Here is a 19,750-nt window from a genome sequence, read left to right on the forward strand (position 1 = left end):
AAAACACATTTTGCAAAAATTATCAAATTCGATGGTTAAATGTGTTCAAATTCAAACTGATATAGATGCTGCAGGAATTCAGAAAAATGCAGATGTCATATTCAGATCACTGCGACAGTTTTCAACTTTCAAGTTCCTTCTGAAAGCTTCAGGTCTCCCAGGAGGGATCAAAGGAAACAGGGGAAAGGAAAACAAACGTAAAATATTACAAAGTGAAATGAGTTTGTACAAAGCAATAACAGTGACAAGCCATTTAATCATAAATAGTAATGATATTCATATTTATAACATTAATATTAATAATGAAAGTACTTTTTAATATTATTATCATTATAATATTCCCACAGCGTCTTTAGTTGTGTGCAGTCCTGTTTACGAGCACTAGCAGCGTGGTCACATGTCAGAGTCATGTGACGTCCTGTGCAGCTGATATACAGACGGTGGGAACATGTTGCCTCAGCAGAGCTGCTCACACACAGACACACACTGACCTGCTAATGATCTGCAAAGGGAAATGTGAATGCTTTTGGGTTTTGGATGCAACTCGATGAGCCTCTTTGTGTTTTTTCCACTGTTCTCAGAATACAGGGGACAGATGAAGAGATTCATTGTGCTGTTGTTTTCCAGCTGCATCAACAGGCTCTAGCTGTTCATGTGGTAAATGCTTCTCTGAGATGTCAAGTACAGCTCAAACCAACACTACTACTGGTGATGCGTTGCTGCACAGAGTGATGCTGGGCACTGTGACCTCTGTGCCCTGCTGCATCTTCCTCTTCATTAATGTCACCATGTTGTTCACCCTGAGGAGCAAAGCAGTGTTTCGTGAGTCCTCTCGTTACATCCTCCTGTTCAACCTCCTGGTGGCCGACACCGTGCAGATGACAGTGGGCCAGTTATTGTACATTTTGGCTGTCTGTAGAACACGGCTGTCGTATCCTGTGTGTGGTGTTCTGGTTATGCTCTCTAATATCACACTTGAAATATCCCCTCTCACTCTGGTGGTGATGTCTCTGGAGAGATATGTAGCTGTGTGCCAGCCGCTGCGACACGCTACCATCATCACCATCACAAACACAGCACTGGCCATCATGGTGGTTTGGGCCATTAGTTCACTGAACATCCTCGTCCACGTTCTGCTGCTGTTAGATTTCCCGTTCGAAGACCTGGACACTCTGCAGATGAAAGACTTTTGTGCATCCCATGCCATGTCTCTTGGGCCGATGTCTGATGATTATGACAGAGCTTTCACTTGCATTGTGTTTGTATCAGCGGCTGCAGTGATCATATCCACCTACATCGGTGTGATGGTGGCAGCCAGGTCAGCGTCTACAGACAAAGCTTCAGCTCGTAAAGCTCGTAACACCCTGCTGCTGCATCTGGTGCAGCTGGGCCTCATCCTCTTATCAACTATACACAACTCTGTCGTTGGATCCATTGCAAGGATTGTGACAAGGCCAATACTTCTGATCATCCTAAATACTTTATATGTGCTCGTCATCATGCTCCCCAGATGTCTGAGTTCTCTCATCTATGGGCTCAGAGATAAGACCACCAGGCCTGTGCTCTTGTACCATCTGTGCTGTCGACTGAAACTCAAAGCTGGGGTCTCACCCTGACACATGTATTGACTTGTTAAACTCATGCTGCTTGTAAAATGCCAACATTTCCAGCATTTGACTTTAATGTAAAGTTCAGGCCAAAAGTCTGAGTCTCATCAGTTTGTCTCTTTTTCTTTAGTGAATAGAATCCTGTCAAAATTATGATTGTTTCAATCAGATCCGGCTACAGCGACCTGTCATTGAAAGGTGTTTATGGAAGTGGAAGTGTTGAACATTGAGGGGAGGTGAAGCTTAAACATCCGTCTGTTTCCCACCCGAGTCCGTCGGGACCCGTCGGGACCTGACAGGACGGAGAGGTTGAGATGATATCGGCGTCAGGTTGGTTCAGACCCGCTGGCTGGGCTGCTGGATGTTTTGACTGTAACTGGGGGAAACTTCAGGCTCAGGTTTCTCTCTGGATCAGTCGGGTTCAGACAGAAAAGGGTCCCGAGCTGATCACAGGCCTCAGATGGTACAGAGAAGGAGAAAAGGTGTGCACCAGACTGAATACGAGTAGGAAGAGACGAGTGCAGGAGGAGAAAAGCTGAACGAGGATGAAGGGAGGTGGGATGTGATGAGAGAGGAAGAAGAATGGAGAGAGGGGAGAAAAAAGGCTGAGTCAGACGGTTGTATTGTGGAGGTGTGGTTCAGATATGACCCTGATCCTAAGTTCACTAGTTCACTTCATTAGGCATTAACAGTTCAAAAGGATAGGATTCAAGTTGCATCATCCTCGTCTAACGTGCGGCTGTAGCTTCTGCCTTCTTCCGTTCCTCCAGAAACGTTTCAGATTGTCTTTGAAGAAAAGCTCCTGTGCTGTATCACCACAACATGAAATAAAATGATTGCATATCACGTTTGTGTTGGTCTTCATAGTGTCACATGTTTTCATTCCATTTAAAATTGAGTTGTTAAAACTGGATTCTTTTCATGTTCAGACCCCAGCTTTGAACCTACCACCCCCCCCCCACACACACACACACACACACCATCGTGACCTCCATGTTAATCAAACAAGTGTTTCATCCATAGACTGTTTATAAAAAGGTTTTATCCCTCTATGTTCATTCATTCTCCACCACTTACACTGGTCAATGATTTCTTTCTTTCAACTGGTCAAGATCATATTTAACTCTGACATCTTAAGGTTGAGATTTATGTGAATTAGATGCAGCTAAAGTAAATAAACTCAATCAGTCACTAGTCTAATGAATCCAAGCAGAAGCTTGTGTCCACAGTGAACGTGCACAGCCAAGGGGACAGGATGCACCGGATCCAGCACCGGATAGTTCCAGGAGCAAAATCCTTTAATACACTTGTTTTCAGTTTTGATGAAAAGCTAAATTTGAAAGTAAAATGTTAACATTATTGATAGGAATGATGAGAACCGGGAATGTCCCATTGCTCTGCCAAGGCCCGAAAGGCTCCTTATGAAAACACATTTAAATTCACTAGCTCAGGATTTTTATTCAGATCTGCACCAGATTACACAAACATAAATATCATCGCCATGAATATGAATTGTTCTGAGAGAAATCTGTGAATATGTTGAACTCTTTTCTCACTTTGTTAACAAAAGTGAGAAACAATCCTTGATCTGGACTCAAAGTTAACCAAGTACCTAGTGTTTCCCAACACCTTTAACCGCTTATGAGAGTTTGCTGGGAAATGAAAACATTTTGCAAAAATTATCAAATTCGATGGTTGAATGTGTTTAAATTCAAATTGATATAGATGCTGCAGGAATCCAGAAAAATGCGGGATGGAGAAGAGGAAGGAGAAGCTGGAAAGATAAGCTTTGTGTGTCATATTTCATAAATTCCCTTTGCGCCTTAGCGTCATCAGGGGCTTTTGCCATGTTATCAATGATACAATGATACAGGCCAAACTTTTAGAGTTCTTGAGAGTGTAGAGTAGAGGCAAAATTCACTTATACAACATTAATGAAAGAACATTTGTGAAAGAAAAACATTTATTATGAATACAATAAAGTATAAAACACAAATTACTTGCAGAGTACGAACTGAAACAAAGGTGTGTATGTGAGTGTGTGTGAGTAAGGGGCTCTCAAAATGGTGGCTGACAAAGAGAGTAACACCTTCCTGTGGGCTCCTAAGATGGTAGCTCCCCCCCCCCTTCTTCTGGAGTGGGGACGTGCTAAGTAGGAAGAGATATGCGGTGTATGTGTAAATGCTAATTAGAGACTGAAAGGATCAGAGAGATCCTGTGAAGAGCGTATCTAAGATTTAACTTTCATTTAACTTGTAACCACAATAACACAACACATATCAAACTTATACACACTACACAGAATCAAATAAACAGTCCTGCTTAGTCTAGTATCATTAGTAAGCCCAGTATGTTACCAGTCCTTAAAAAAGGGAGAAAGTTGCTGTGCAGTTGCAGTCCTGTGACGTCACCGGTTTGGTCGGAAGGTTGAAGTCCTCGCGGTGCTGTTGAGCTGTGCAGTTCAGTTGCTTATTGAATCTTTGTTCTTACCTGCAGGACATTGAGTCGCTGCTAGGAGTTTGGAAAAAGCTTGAGATTCGTGGAGGTTTCCTTGAAGACATGAGTTGGAAACTGCACCTCTGACTTCCGGGTGTTGGGTGGGAAGAGAAGAGTTGTTGGAGCAGCCCGGCCCTCTACTAGGCGATGCAGGAGAAGAGGCTGGTCACCTGCTGTCCTTGGAGGGTCGGTGGAAAGAGGAAGAATTGGGGCAGACCTTGGTCTTATATAGGCCCGGTGACCTCAAGGGTCATGGGCCAGAGTGAGCAATAGGAGATGAGCATTGTGACTTTTCACACCTATGCGTGAAGTTGCTGAAACAAAAAGAACCTGTTGCCCCCTGGGAGACTGAGTTCCTTGGTTTTTCAGAACAATAGAACCTGTGGCATCTTGGGACATCCCCCCTGTTGGGCGTACTTGAACATGTTTAGTGCAAAGCTGGAAAAGTAAATTGTCAGTTCATTTGGACGGTAACATCTGGACATTTGTATATACTATCTAGTTAGTTAAGCAAGATTCAAATTAGACAAATAATTTTAGAGTTACGATAACAGTACAATATGAATAACCTAGGTTTCACTAGGTTTAGGGAGAACACAGAAAAATGTGTCATGCATCCGTGGATGAGAAGTATATGAGGCACAATGTGTTCTTGAAGATAAACGACATGTGTCATAAATGTCAGTGTCAGAGTCAGTGAGATGGGAAGTTAGGAAGCTGTTACCTCTTCCTGTCAGTGGAGGATGAGAAGGTGACTTAATTCCCAAAGACTTCGGGTCGAATGGGATTCTGTCCCATCCTGGGAGTGAAGAGGGAGTTAACCGTTCACTATCAGAGGAGTTTGAATCGGATAACCAGAATCACATTGGTTCAAAAACTGATTTGAGGCCACACCTTCTAATCTAAGTTTTAACAATTCCTCCTTGACTTCTCAAGATGGCGGCGTGAGGGAAGGTCACGTTCGGGAGCGCTGCTGCGCTTATTAGCTAATTTATTCACTTAACCCTACAAAAATAGCACTCCAACCTCTTAATGGTTCATTATCCTAACATGAACATTGACAGCTACTTTCTGAGGCAATCCGACAGCATGCAACGTAAAAAAAAAATCAAGCTCCTGATGTTGACAATAATAAAGATAGCCTGAGCGTAGCATTTATTTCAATACTAGACTCAATTGGTTTTAGTCAGTGTGTGCATCAACCTACTCATTGTTGTAACCACACACTTGACCTTGTGTTATCATACGGTGTCAAAATTGAATATTTAACAGTACTTCCGCGCAATCCAGTACTATCAGACCATAATTTAATAACCTTCGATTTTTCACTATCTGAATATATGCCACTAATAAAAAACTCATTTTCTAGATGTCTACCTGATAGTGCTGTAGCTAAATTTAAGGAAATAATTCCGATTACATTTAAACCCGTATTATCCGTCGACATAAACAACAAATTCTTTAAAAACCCGAGCTCTATTGAGATTGACCACCTCGTAGAAAGCTCTGCAGACTCATTACGATTAACATTAGACTCAATAGCGCCTCTAAAAAAGAAATGTGTAAAACATAGTAAATTAGCTCCGTGGTATAATTCCAAGACACATGAGTTGAAACAAATATCAAGAAAATTAGAAAGGAAGTGGCGCTCCAGCAACAGTGTTGAAAATCTCCTAGACTGGAAGAGTAGTGTTAAAGAATATAAAAAGGCTCTCCACAAAGCAAGAGCTGCCTATTACTCAAAACTAATAGAAGAGAATAAAAACAACCCCAGGTTTCTCTTCAGCACTGTAGCCAGGCTGACAGAGAGTCACACCTCCACCGAACCCAGTATTCCTCGATCCCTAAATAGCAATATCTTTATGACCTTTTTTAATGATAAAATTCTAACTATTAGAAATAAAATCAATCATCTCCTGCCCTCAATTGGCACTAATACCCCCCCAACAATAGAGATCTCAGAAACGGCTGAGAATCCTTCCCATTATTTAGACAGCTTCTCTCTGATCACCCGTGATCAGTTTACCAAAATAGTCTCAGGTTCTAAACCAACAACCTGTATTTTAGATCCGATTCCAACTAAATTACTTAAAGAAATTCTGCCCCTAATAGATAATTCGTTACTTAACACAATCAATCTGTCATTATCATCAGGTTATGTACCACAGTCTTTTAAAATAGCTGTAATCAAACCCCTACTCAAAAAATCCACCCTAGACCCAGAGGTTTTAGCAAATTACAGGCCAATATCTAATCTCCCCTTCCTATCTAAAATCTTAGAAAAAGTTGTAGCCAATCAGCTGTGTGAGTTTCTCCAGGAAAATAATATATATGAAGACTTTCAGTCTGGGTTTAGAACCAATCACAGCACAGAGACAGCCCTGGCAAAAGTCACTAATGACCTTCTAATAGCTTCAGATCAGGGACTTGTGTCTGTCCTCGTTCTGTTAGATCTCAGTGCAGCATTCGACACAATTGACCATCAAATTTTATTAGAGAGACTAAAACAGTTAATTAACATTAAAGGAACGGCCTTAAACTGGTTTAAATCTTATTTTGCTGATCGCTCCCAATTCGTTCAAATCAATGATGAGTCATCGGTGCGCACCAAAGTTAACCATGGTGTCCCACAGGGGTCTGTGCTCGGCCCAATTTTATTCTCATTATATATGCTTCCACTAGGAAACATTATCAGGACACACTCGGTAAATTTTCACTGTTATGCGGATGACACCCAGTTATATTTGTCAATAAAACCTGATCAAAGTAATCAATTAACTAAACTTCGAGCATGTCTCAAGGACATAAAAACCTGGATGACCCGCAATTTTCTCTTATTAAACTCAGATAAAACAGAGGTTATAATACTCGGCCCTAAACACCTTAGAGATACATTATCTAATGATATAGCTGCGCTAGATGACATTGCCCTTGCTTCCAATGACACAGTCAGGAACTTGGGAGTGATCTTCGATCCTGATTTGTCCTTTAATAGTCACTTAAAAGTAATTTCTAGGACCGCGTTTTTCCACTTGCGTAATATCTCAAAAATCAGACATGTCCTTTCGCAAAAAGATGCAGAAAAACTAGTCCACGCCTTTGTTACATCGAGACTGGACTATTGTAATTCATTATTATCAGGCTCCAGCAGCAAGTCGTTAAAGACTCTGCAGCTGGTCCAAAATGCCGCAGCACGTGTCCTGACGAGAACTAAGAAAAGAGAGCACATTTCTCCAGTATTAGCATCGCTACACTGGCTTCCTGTTAAATCTAGAATAGAATTTAAAATTCTCCTCCTCACCTTCAAGGCCCTTAATGATATGGCACCTCTTTACCTTAAAGAGATGTTAGTTCCATATCAACCTACTAGAGCACTCCGATCCCAGAACTCAGGTTTACTTGTTGTCCCTAAAGTCTCTAAAAGTAGAGTAGGAGCCAGAGCTTTTAGCCATCAAGCCCCACTGCTGTGGAATAATCTCTCACTTTCAGTTAGGGAGGCAGACACGCTCTGTTCGTTTAAAAGTAGACTCAAAACCTTCCTTTTTTATAAAGCTTATAGTTAGAGCTAATTTGTGCGATGTTCCAAATTTGATTAAATGGCAAAAACCCCTGATGATGCTAAGACGCACAGGGAATTTATGACACAAGACACACAGAGCTTCTCTTTCCTGCTTCTCCTTCCTTTTCTCCATATTTATCACATCAAGATAATTCTTATCTGATCAGTACATGTTACTAACTTGACCCCTTTTCCCGGAGTTTCTGTGCCTTAGCGCCCGCGGATGCAGGGCCACAGCTGTGGCCGCACCATGGATTATGATTGTGGATCGCGTGTCGGAGGTCGCAATGGTGGATCCAGTTCGGTGGATTCTGTATCGTGCCTGCTGATCGTCGTTGTAATGGAGGATCCTTTGTCGCGTTGGCATCGGATGATGAGGGACCACGACCGAGGCGGCAGCTGATAATGGATTCTAACTGGCGGCGGTGGACAATGACTGTGGATTATAGTGGATCCCATCCTGATGCTGGATCGTGGTCTTGCTGCTGGCCAGAGACTGTGATTGCAGCGGGACTGCCTGACACATAGTATTGAAAAATGTTTAGCCTAATGGATGCTGCTAAAAATCCTGATGATGTTTTCTTACACCTGACATCTATTGCACTTCTGTCCGTCCTGAGAGAGGGATCCCTCACATGTGGCTCTCTCTGAGGTTTCTACATATTTTTACCTGTGAAAAGGGTTTTTAGTAGTTTTTCCTTACTCTTGTTGAGGGTTAAGGACAGAGGATGTCACACAATGTTAAAGCCCCATGAGACGAATTGTTATTTGTGAATGTGGGCTATACAAATAAAACTTGATTGATTGATTGATTGATGATGCTGAGCACAGCCAGCAGGCTGGCGAGGTTCATGCGGGAGCTAGCATCATAGCCGACACCGGAGCCGGGGCGCTTCGTGAAGCAGTGGGCGAAATTACAGCCAACATCTCTAGAGTCATCGACGAAAAACTCGGCCCACTGTCAGAGCTCTTAAAAATACACAGAGAAGAACTGGACAGCCATGAGAAGCGGATAACCGAGGCCGAGCAGAGGATTTCAGCGCTGGAGGACGTCACAGACCCGGTGGACGGAAAGTTGAAAGCTCTGCAGAAGTTGGTGTGTGAATTAAGCGAGCGGTCCGACGACCTGGAGAACAGAGGACGACGCAAAAACATCCGTATCATTGGACTCCCAGAGGAGGCTGAAGGAGATGAGCGACTCAGTTCTTTGAGGCTTGGCTCCCTAAAATCCTTCACATTGAAACGAATTCGGGCCGCGTGAAGTTGGAGACAGCACACCGCTCGCTGGCCCCGAAGCCCCCCTCCACCCAGAGACCGCGGCCGGTTAGGCAGGGATACGACGGAGTGAAGAAACAGCTGAGAGCGCTCGGTGCTGATTACAGGCAGGTGTACCCCACGTCACTGAGAGTCACCTGTCGCGGATCCACCAAGAAGTTTCACGACCCAGCCGCGGTGGAGAAATACATCCAGTCACTGAAGGATGCCCCCCGTGATGATGATGTGTGAACATTAATCTAAGTTTACATGCTGAGCAGCGGATCTGTCGGACCTCTGGTAAGTTTTGCAGTTAGATAATTGATATGCATTACACTTGATTTGGAGCACTGATGATGTCTTTTAGCTTTGTAGGATCACTATAAGCAATGCCTCCGGATTTCCCGGATAGATATCTTTCTTTTGTTGCTAGAGAAGCCTTTCACTCGAGCTCCTCCAAGTTTAGGAGAAGGACAGTGTGTACATTTTATGCCAGGGGTCTTCAAGTTTTTCAGGCCAAGGACCCCCAAACAGGTGGAGAGATGGAGCAGGGACCCCCTACTATATATATTGTATAAAAATAGTGTTTTATATGTAACTGGGCCTAGTGCCATGTATAAACATCCCTACCATGATATTGTGCATTCAATACTCAGCTATTCAAATATTACACAGGTTCATCTATACATGTTTTAATGTGCAAGGTACAGGGTGGCCATGCCACTGCCATTTATAAACATACAGTGGGTACGGAAAGTATTCAGACCCCTTTTAATTTTTCTGTCAAAATGGGGTGCGGAGTGTACATTAAATGGATTTTTGCAAATTGCTGCAATGAAACAAAGAGTGAAATATTTAAAGGGGTCTGAATACTTTCCGTACCCACTGTACATCTTGCAAACAACACTGAGCTATTTAAGTAATTCACAGATTCATGTTTTTATTTTAAACATACATGTAGAAGAGACAGTGAATCCTCAAGCTATCTGTGGATGGCACACATACTCCCACATTAGTGAGATGTCGGACCTTGATGGGTAGCACACAATTTATCTTTATCCATTTATCTTGGATGGATGGAGGTTGTCAGGCAGAGGGTCAAATCAGCCTCACAATATGTTGGATGCATGTTAATGTGTATTGAAAGACATTTTAATTCGTGAAAAAAAAAAATTATAAAAAATTTAAAAAATTGTCTAATGAACCAAAGATTTTGCGACCCCCCTGCAGTACCTCCGTGGACCACCTAGGGGTCGCGGACCCCCTGTTGATGACCTCTGTTTTATGCCAATGTTAAGCAGAGGGTGCCTTAGATGCACTATTTTTTGTTATAACCTTTATAATGATCTGTTTTTGGTTTTGTTTGGTTTTACTTTACACAAACTATTGGAAGGCTCTACTATGATGTCTTTTAGTCAGCTGAAAACGAAATATGATATTCCAAAACAGGATTTCTTTCGATATTTGCAAGTGAGAGATTTTGTCACGAAGGATACCTCAATCCTTCAGTGTCAGGATATCATAGCCTAGAGAGACAGCTCTTTTTGCAAAAATCTGGCAGTTCTTTTAGCCTATTCTATAATATCCTTAAGGAGTATAACATCACAAACACCTCCTCTCTGAAGGGCTTATGGGAAAGGGAACTTAATGTTAGGATAACAGATGATGACTGGAATGATGCTTGGAAAAGTGCTCAAATACTGAATGTCTGTAACAGAGTGAGAGCTATGCAACTGAAGCTCCTACACAGGGTTCATATCTCTCCCTCTCAACATCATAAATACAACCCTAATACATCTCCACTGTGCCCCAAGTGTAAGATAGAATCTGGTGCTCTGACACATTGTTTGTGGGATTGTAGAAAAATACAGCAGTTCTGGCAGGTCATAGGGCAGGAAATTAATACTATTCTGTCTATTAACAGTAATAATAACCCTTTATACCTGCTACTTGGTATATCTGACATGTCCATCACTGACAAATTTAAAAGAAGACTTTATGAGACACTTGCTTTTTGTGCTAGAAAGTGTATTCTTTTGAATTGGATCACAGATAAAGCTCCATCTAAGGCTCAGTGGCAAAGGGTTGTATTTGAATATGTTGTGTTGGACCATTTGACATGTAAACTTCATAGCAATGATGATGCCTTTCGTAAAACATGGGAAACCTTTCTGTCATATATTGGTCTGAATGCTTCCACCATTCTCACAAGAGGGTTTGTATCATAGCTCAGAATGCTCTGCCTCAAAAGAGGAACTCTGTTTTACCATTTAATCGATTTACTTTTATTTCTGTATACTTTTATTTTACTTATCTGTTTTTAATTTTTTCTTACTTGTATAGGACGTGACCCCTGAATCTTCTGCCTGTATGGATTTGAATATGTGTGTGGGCTAAATGTTTGTCTTGTTTTTGTTTTGTTTTGTGTTGTATTACCTGTTGGAAAACTAATAAACATATATGTAAAAATAAAACAAAAAAAAAACAATTCCTCCTTGTGTGAAAATAGATCAGACTCTGCTGAGTGCAGGGCTTTCAAATAGTGCAGAGTTTTCTTACTAGCAGTCTGACTCCGGGTTTACACCGGACGCTGAAGCAACGCGTTAGCGCTAATCCCTAGCGTGCCGGCGCTTGGCTGGTCACACCGCGGCGGTCATCATGTGATTCCTCTCCGTGATCACACATACAGCTGATATTTGTCATTAACTGCAACGGCGTCCCAGCATTTGTCCTTTTTAATGTTGTCTTTATACAAGATGTGTCGGTATCATACAGCTCACTGTACTACTTCTCCACTTCAATTATTAATTTAATGTCATCCATCTTCAAGAACTTCTCCGCTGTTTGCTCCGTTCAATGTCGGGTGTCGAGGGTAAATTACATATTCTCCACTCAAGCCTATGGGGAGAGTACGTAGACCCCCCCCCCCCCTCTCTTTTTATCTTTATGACTGCTTGTGTGTATGGATGGGCAGAGGGGGATATTTAATAATGTGGTAGGTAAAATATGTCATCAATATCGTTTAAAATCATTTTCCACTGTAATTCCTGGTGCGATACACTCGCGTCAAGCGCAAAAAATAGACTCGACGCCGAAACAATCGCTGCACAGTGCGAGGCAGCCTTGGCGCAGGACGGCCCCTCAGCCTCCGGAGGGACCTGTTGCGGGTGGAAATCGAAGGCAGGAGTTGTCGTTCTCAAGTTAAAATTAAGCAAGTTTAGTCAGAGGTCACAGGTCAGGAAACTGCAGTGTCCAGCAATGATCATGCTTTGGCCCAGGCATGGGCCTCCAGTCCTATGCAGTAAGCTGCACAGGAAAAAAGGCGCTTAGACAAAGTGCGCACATAGCTTATGTATCAATGTACTGGGCGTGACAAAGGTTCTTGGATTGGTCGAGACTAGACGGAAGCTGCTGCATATACGCGGCCAGTGCCTCGTTGGCTGGTTCACAAGGCAGTCCTGCCCTCCTGGCTAGTTGGGTCCTCCTCCTGGCGTAGGGTGTTGATGATGATGATCTGGGCGTGCACGCCATGTTGCGGTTACCAGAGGTCATCCGGCCTCAAAGCATTCTAAGACTGATGATCTCATTGTGTGTGTACTGATGTGTGGGACGTACCATGCACAGGAGAGAGGACATCTCAGAATTTATGAAAGCCTCCCTGTTTGATAAGGAGCATGGGAACTTCTGAAGTTGAGATGAGGTACTGTGTGTGTGTGTGTGTGTGAGGGAGGGAGGGTTTTGGCCGAGGTCTGCTCATTATCTGCCTCACCTCCCTCAGATGTTGGTCCTCTGCCTTGTGTATGTGTGTGTGTGTGTGTGTGTGTGTGTGTGAAATGACTGTGCTACAGAGTGTAGTTAATGCTCAAAGGACATGATGTGTAGCTGACCACACGTTAAAGTGTGTGTATGTCAATAAATCCCCCTTTCCACACCTGATAGGTGTGGACAACACAGGGAAGGCAAAGGGCTAGTAAAATCAAAAAGAAACCTATACTCAGTGTTGGGGAAGGCCCACTGATCTGACTTAGAACAAAGAGTCGTAAAACCTTAGATTCGCCTCAGGAGACCCCTTACATTTAAAAATCCAGCATGGAGATCTTATCTCCATGTGAGAGAAAATCACTTCCTGGGTCCCCCACTGTAAGCACGCCCCTGGGGGCCAAATCCTGACAACTCAATTGGCCGGGGGCCACACTGACCCCTGACCCCTCCTCCCAGGGGGGAGTCACCTGGAACATGACTTAAAAAGGCTGTGCTCCCAGAAACCTTTCTCTTTTTACTCCGATGCTGATGTGACAACGAGACCCCCCCCCCCCGGGGTCTCACCAGTTAACCCAGCAACTTAAGGAAGCAACTAACTCTTTGTCCTCTTTTTCTACTCCAACGCTGAAGTTACCACTAGGCCTCCCGAGGCTTTACCAGACGACTCAGTATACTAATGGAGGCGATAAGACGTTTTGTTTCAATTCATTTCATTCATTTATTCTTTTATCTTAGTCGACGTTTTTATTTTGAAAAGGACTTTTCCTGTTTTAACTTTGAAAGACCAAACAGGAAATTGCTCGCTGGACGATCTCAGACTGTTTCATTTTCCCCACGGACTTTACTTTTATTCTTTCTCCACACGATCCACAACGGCTACAAGCAGCCGCACGTTCCTGTGAGTGAGCACGAGCTCCGCTGCTGCAGAAGAAGACGAAACCTCATCTCGCCACGGAGCACGACGGATCGGCTCCGGCCCAGCTGCGGTGCTCATGGGAGCCCGCCTGAGAGACTTCAAGCTATTCACTGAACCTCCGGGAGATTCGCGCCAACGCGCATGCAACCCACGAAATCACGGTCACAGTAAGAGGCTTATGTTGTCTGGGCAGATGTTAGTTTTAATACGTAGCGTATGGATTTAATACTTGAGTGTATTTTGTTGATGGAACCTCCGTGTTCCATTGTTTTAGCTGGCCACTACTCCGAGCCAGCCACTCCCGGTTTCCGGTTTGATGGCAATGTTTTTGTGTTACAGTAAATAGGGCCGCGAGAAGCGCCTCTGCCCGCACTGTTAACGTCTGTGTGAGTCTGCAGTGATTTCACCGATCAGAACTTCGGCCCACAACGTTCGCTTGAGGGCTGAGGGGTGAATCACTGTTAACTCATCTCAGGCGTATTTTTAAGAGTTCGTTCTCTTCCCTCTCTCTCTCTCTCTCTCTCTCCTTCTAGACCGACCTATACACGTTTCCGATCTGTATTTAGAATACAGTTCATGTCACATAGTTACATCTATATTCAGAGAGGCTGAACACATCTGGAAACCATTCGGCCCCCAAAGCCAAGCAGAGATAAGAATTCTCTTTGTCTGAAATTTCCTTTGTGTAATTCATCTGGCGACCACCATTGTGAGTTCCGACCACATGGTCATTAACATATTCTCCATTTTGGATAACGTTAAGTTAAACCACCATCTTGAGTCTATTATTGCCACGCCTTCTCTCTTTCTCTCCTCCCATCCTGGCTCTAAATTCATAACGGCTCCGCCATCTTGTTTTGTAGTCAATCCGCTATTTGAGAGTTTTTAGGCCTTGATTCCACGAATCATGATAGGCCGCCATCTTAGATGTGACTGCGTCATCGCCACGCCCCCTTCGTTTTCTCTCTCTCTCTCGCTCTCTCACACACACACACACACACACACACACAGACACTTTGATAGACACAGACAGATACACACACACAGAGACACATAGATGGACCAGAGGTTACATGCGTGTTCTAAATTGTGATAAGCTGCTGTTGTTATTTTTGAAATATGGGAGTTTGTTAATATGATAAATCATTAAATAACACTAACTTTATTTCACATACACACACATAGACACACATACACAGAGAGACACTTTGACACAGACACACACACACAGAGACAGACATACATAGGTAGACGCAGGTTTTACATGTATTTTCTGAAAAGTGCTGCTGCTGTGTTTATCTTTGAAATATTGGAGCTTGTTAAAATGATAAATCATTGAATAACATTATAACTTTATTTCCCCTTTTTAATAAATACTTTTGTAATTAAAGTATCTGTAGTCTGTGATTATTTGTGCATAAGTGTGTGAATACAGCTGGATTATGATTGCCTGTGCTCGAACTTAGAAGCCTTCACTGTTTATTAAGTAATCGTTAATATTAAAATATTGACATTATTAATTTGACATTTATCATTATGAGACTGATAATTATAGCTTGACATCGTTGGTCCCTGGGAAACCAGGGTGGTGCCCCCTTTCTCAATTATTAATATAGATAGTATTATTCTTAAATTGATAATTTTATTGTTTTTGACTAATTATTTTCATTATTCTTGGTTGATAACCTTATCATTGTTAATTGATAGCTTGTACTTTCTAATTGATAATTCCTATTTTCTCATTAGTGGTTTTATTGTTATTTGATTACTGATCATCTTCAATTAATAATTTAATTATTTTTGATAGATAATTTTTATTATTTTAATAATCATATTTCATGATTATTAATAATTAGCCAACGTCAAGTCTACTCCTATTGCACAACATAAATGGTGCCCCTTGTGAGGGGATCTAACTCCAGCTGTATCATAACACTGTGTACAATAATCCAGATTATTTTTTTTCCAGAAATTTAATTTTTTTGAAAAATTAAATTTTTTTTGAAAATTTTTAATTTTTTTCAAAACTTTTCCTTTCTCTCATTTGGTATTGATCATGATTCGTTGTTGAAGAAGAAAATAATTTTGGAAATTTATTCTTCTTTGCAAAGTTTTATTTTTAATTCATTTGAACTTTTACCAAACCGGTATACCAGTGCCTGGTGTATCCGTAATTGGCTGCAGAGTGCAATCGGTGGTTGTGTTCTCGAAGCACAAGAATCATAAATAATTTAAGAAAAGAGATAAATAATTCTAGGAATTTATTTCTCTTTGAAAATTTTTATTTTAATCCCTTTGCACCTGTGCCAAGCAGGTATACTAGTGCCTTGTGTATCCATGGTTGGTTGCTTCTAGCATATAAGTGGTTGTGTCATCTCAAGGCACAATAATTATGATTAAATTTTGAAGAGAGACATAGGTTCGAAACTAATTTCTCTTTGAAGTTTCTTTATTCTTAATTCCCTTTGCTAAGCAGACTTTTGTGTAACTATGGTTGGTTGCTGACTGCGTTTCAGTAGTTAGTAATTTTTATAGGAGATTTTCTGCATGCTTTTTGATCTTAAGGAGACAAACTAGATTTGAGAGACTAGTTTTGAGAAGACTAGTTGTTGAACAACTAGGTCTTAAGGATTGAGCCACAGAGCTATCCTTCATTGCTACTATATAGACACAGGGTGAAGCACACCTGTGCATCTTGTTGTGTAGTGTTAATTAAGCGTTTTACCCGCTTTTATCCAAGCGAGCGTGAGCAGTCCACCAGGTGTCTTTTCGCACTAAGAAGATGAGTAGCATGTATCACCATGGGGCAAGTGCTCCCTCAGGACCAGACGTCCTATCAGAGACTGTAACCAGTCTGATTAATTTTTTCTAATGATGCGGTGAGTGAGTTGACCGAGTATGAATTAAGTACCTACGATCGTAAGATCAAGAACTGTCCATGCACTCATCAACCCCACTGGCCCGCATCCAAAATACCCCATGCTCTGGGTCAACTGACACTCCTCTACCAGCAGAGAGCCGAGCTGCAGACCCAAGAACATGCGAAGGCGCTCAGAGCCATGCAAGCAGCATGTCGAGCGGAGCAGGAGAAAAACTCCCACCTGCGGCACATCATCGAGACCCGCAAAGAACAGGACCAGGCGGTGCAGGAGCACACGCAGGTCAAAGGTCAGCAGAAAGGGGGGCACAGTCAAACAGAGCTGTCCCCCCCTCCAGCTGAGATCCCTGATGACAGGGCCAGGAGCTGACGTCATTCCCGGTGGAGCCAGCGGAACAGAGACACTGGGAGAAAAGCTGCGAGCACAGCTACGCAACCCTCATGCAGAGGAAGCTTTGCTATGGCGGGCCAGACACACCCAGCAGTCAACCGCTCCGACCCACTCAACACCAAAGGGGGAGCCGGACTCAACCCCTAGACGTGCAGTGACCTGGGACCGCTCTGAGGCAACATCAAATGCCTGTCCAGCGGACACTAAGCATCCACTCCAGCCAGAACGAACACATCCTGCGCGGAGCCATGCTGATCCACACCACGACGGCGGAAGGAATCCATCCTGGAGGGCTGAAAGAGATTCCCAGTCTGCCACTCAGGCAGAGGCGCACCACGACTCACGGTCGCGTCCTGGATGGTCCTCCAACCCCGGTGCAAGAGATGGTGGCCACGAAGATGAGTACCGTGGCACGTTCGAGTCAAAAGACACTGATGACTCAGCAGCCCCTCAAAGAGAGGAAATCGGCAACCGGCGGCAAGAGCCCCTTGAAAAAGACATTTATCGCTTCGACCCAGAAAACCGAGGGTTCAACGAAGACGACACCGTGGTTCTGGCAGTTCAAGTCCAACTCAATGTGGACCCGGCGCTGGATGATGACAACTTTCCCCACGCCAAGATGAACCCCAGCAAAGAGAACCAGAAACAACGACCCTTCCAACAGGGTGCCCCTCAAAACCAAGGGGGTGAGGATTTCAACCAGCCCCACAAACAGTTTCGACCTCAGCACCTGAATCCCTCTCCGCAGAGAAGTAGGGGCTGGAACCGAAGGAAACCTCATCAATACCAGGAGTATAGTGATGGTGACCGAAATCCAACACATGGGATGCATCCTGGCACAGAGGAATTAATACGGAGATGTGTGGATGAAGCAATGAGAGACATTGTGCCACGTGTTCCTCCAGGCTCCACTAAGAGACCAGACACTGAACCCCGTTGGCGAAACTAGGAGCAGACGCCCTCCTTCTCCACTCCTAAAGATGACTTCAATGACTGGGAAGGACAAGGCTCTGCCAGAAACCCCTCTCACCTCCACACCTGAAAGGGGGGGGGGAAGAAATCCCAATTTTAAAACAAAGACCGCTCAAACCACTCACTCCATCAATAGCTGCATGCTTTAGACCCTCTGTCAGTAAATTGTATAACGTAGTTCAAGTAGTGAACCTCCTTAGACCTCGTTGAGGATTTTGAAGTCGTTACCACTACGGTTGTGCAGCCCTCACGGGTACAGTTGGCAATTCAGTCTTGGCAGTGCAATTTCAATATCTGTAGATTTGCAAACCTAGAAATAGGATTTACCATATATTCACAGATTAGCGAACAACAGAACGTGACTCGCCGTTCTAAATGTTTTGGTTTGACAGAATAACACACATGTTTACCTCAAAACACCAGCACCTACTCAAACATTTTCTTCTGTTCCTTTTTCCACTTTTTCTTTCGTTTCACTCTTCACCGAAATTCATTGGTATGTTAACAATAACTGCCGATAAGCATGATGTGAAATTGAAAATGTGCGCCGTGTTTTAGAATATATGTTGTTTTAGCCTCTGTCTGCCCAGACAATTACCTCTCTCTGTTTAGACCCATGCCTCAAAGACATTTATGCCTCTCTGCCTCATGATGAACTAACTTTCAATGCTTCAACTCCACTCAAGGATTACCTCTCCTGGATTATCACTGGACTCTCGACCCTAGTGTGCCCTGGAAACCGGGTGTTGACCCACTTTCCAGACCAAAGGGGGATTGTTGGGGAAGGCCCAGTGATCTGACTTAGAACAAAGAGTCGTAAAACCTTAGATTCGCCTCAGGAGACCCCTTACATTTAAAAATCCAGCATGGAGCTCTTATCTCCATGTGAGAGAAAATCACTTCCTGGGTCCCCCACTGTAAGCACGCCCCTGGGGGCCAAATCCTGACAACTCAATTGGCCGGGGGCCACACTGACCCCTGACCCCTCCTCCCAGGGGGGAGTCACCTGGAACATGACTTAAAAAGGCTGTGCTCCCAGAAACCTTTCTCTTTTTACTCCGATGCTGATGTGACAACGAGACCCCCCCCCGGGGTCTCACCAGTTATCCCAGCAACTTAAGGAGGCAACTAACTCTTTGTCCTCTTTTTCTACTCCAACGCTGAAGTTACCACTAGGCCTCCCGAGGCTTTACCAGACGACTCAGTAAACTAATGGAGGCGATAAGACGTTTTGTTTCAATTCATTTCATTCATTTATTCTTTTATCTTAGTCGACGTTTTTATTTTGAAAAGGACTTTTCCTGTTTTAACTTTGAAAGACCAAACAGGAAATTGCTCGCTGGACGATCTCAGACTGTTTCATTTTCCCCACGGACTTTACTTTTATTCTTTCTCCACACGATCCACAACGGCTACAAGCAGCCGCACGTTCCTGTGAGTGAGCACGAGCTCCGCTGCTGCAGAAGAAGACGAAACCTCATCTCGCCACGGAGCACGACGGATCGGCTCCGGCCCAGCTGCGGTGCTCATGGGAGCCCGCCTGAGAGACTTCAAGCTATTCACTGAACCTCCGGGAGATTCGCGCCAACACGCATGCAACCCACGAAATCACAGTCACAGTAAGAGGCTTATGTTGTCTGGGCAGATGTTAGTTTTAATACGTAGCGTATGGATTTAATACTTGAGTGTATTTTGTGGATGGAACCTCCGTGTTCCATTGTTTTAGCCGGCCACTACTCCGAGCCAGCCACTTCCGGTTTCCGGTTTGATGGCAATGTTTTTGTGTTACAGTAAATAGGGCCGCGAGAAGCGCCTCCGCCCGCACTGTTAACGTCTGTGTGAGTCTGCAGTGATTTCACCGATCAGAACCTCGGCCCACAACGTTCGCTTGAGGGCTGAGGGGTGAATCACTGTT

At 43.6% G+C, this 19,750-nt stretch overlaps 1 protein-coding gene across 1 annotated transcript; it reads left to right on the forward strand.

Moving 5' to 3' along the window:
- The first annotated feature begins 722 nt into the window (after nucleotides 1–722).
- On the forward strand, nucleotides 723–1,616 carry LOC133019905 (odorant receptor 131-2-like). Its single transcript, XM_061086497.1, has one exon. It carries the CDS (start codon nucleotides 732–734, stop codon nucleotides 1,614–1,616), a length of 885 nt encoding a protein of 294 aa, XP_060942480.1. The 5' UTR covers nucleotides 723–731.
- Nucleotides 1,617–19,750: the final 18,134 nt, after the last annotated feature.

This window comes from Limanda limanda, chromosome 14 (assembly GCF_963576545.1).
Source record: "Limanda limanda chromosome 14, fLimLim1.1, whole genome shotgun sequence".
In the NCBI taxonomy this organism is placed as follows: Eukaryota; Metazoa; Chordata; class Actinopteri; order Pleuronectiformes; family Pleuronectidae; genus Limanda; species Limanda limanda.

Bases quoted from the DNA above. Each gene is read 5' to 3' on its own strand.
- LOC133019905 (XM_061086497.1), top strand. From the start codon at position 732: ATGCTGGGCACTGTGACCTCTGTGCCCTGCTGCATCTTCCTCTTCATT.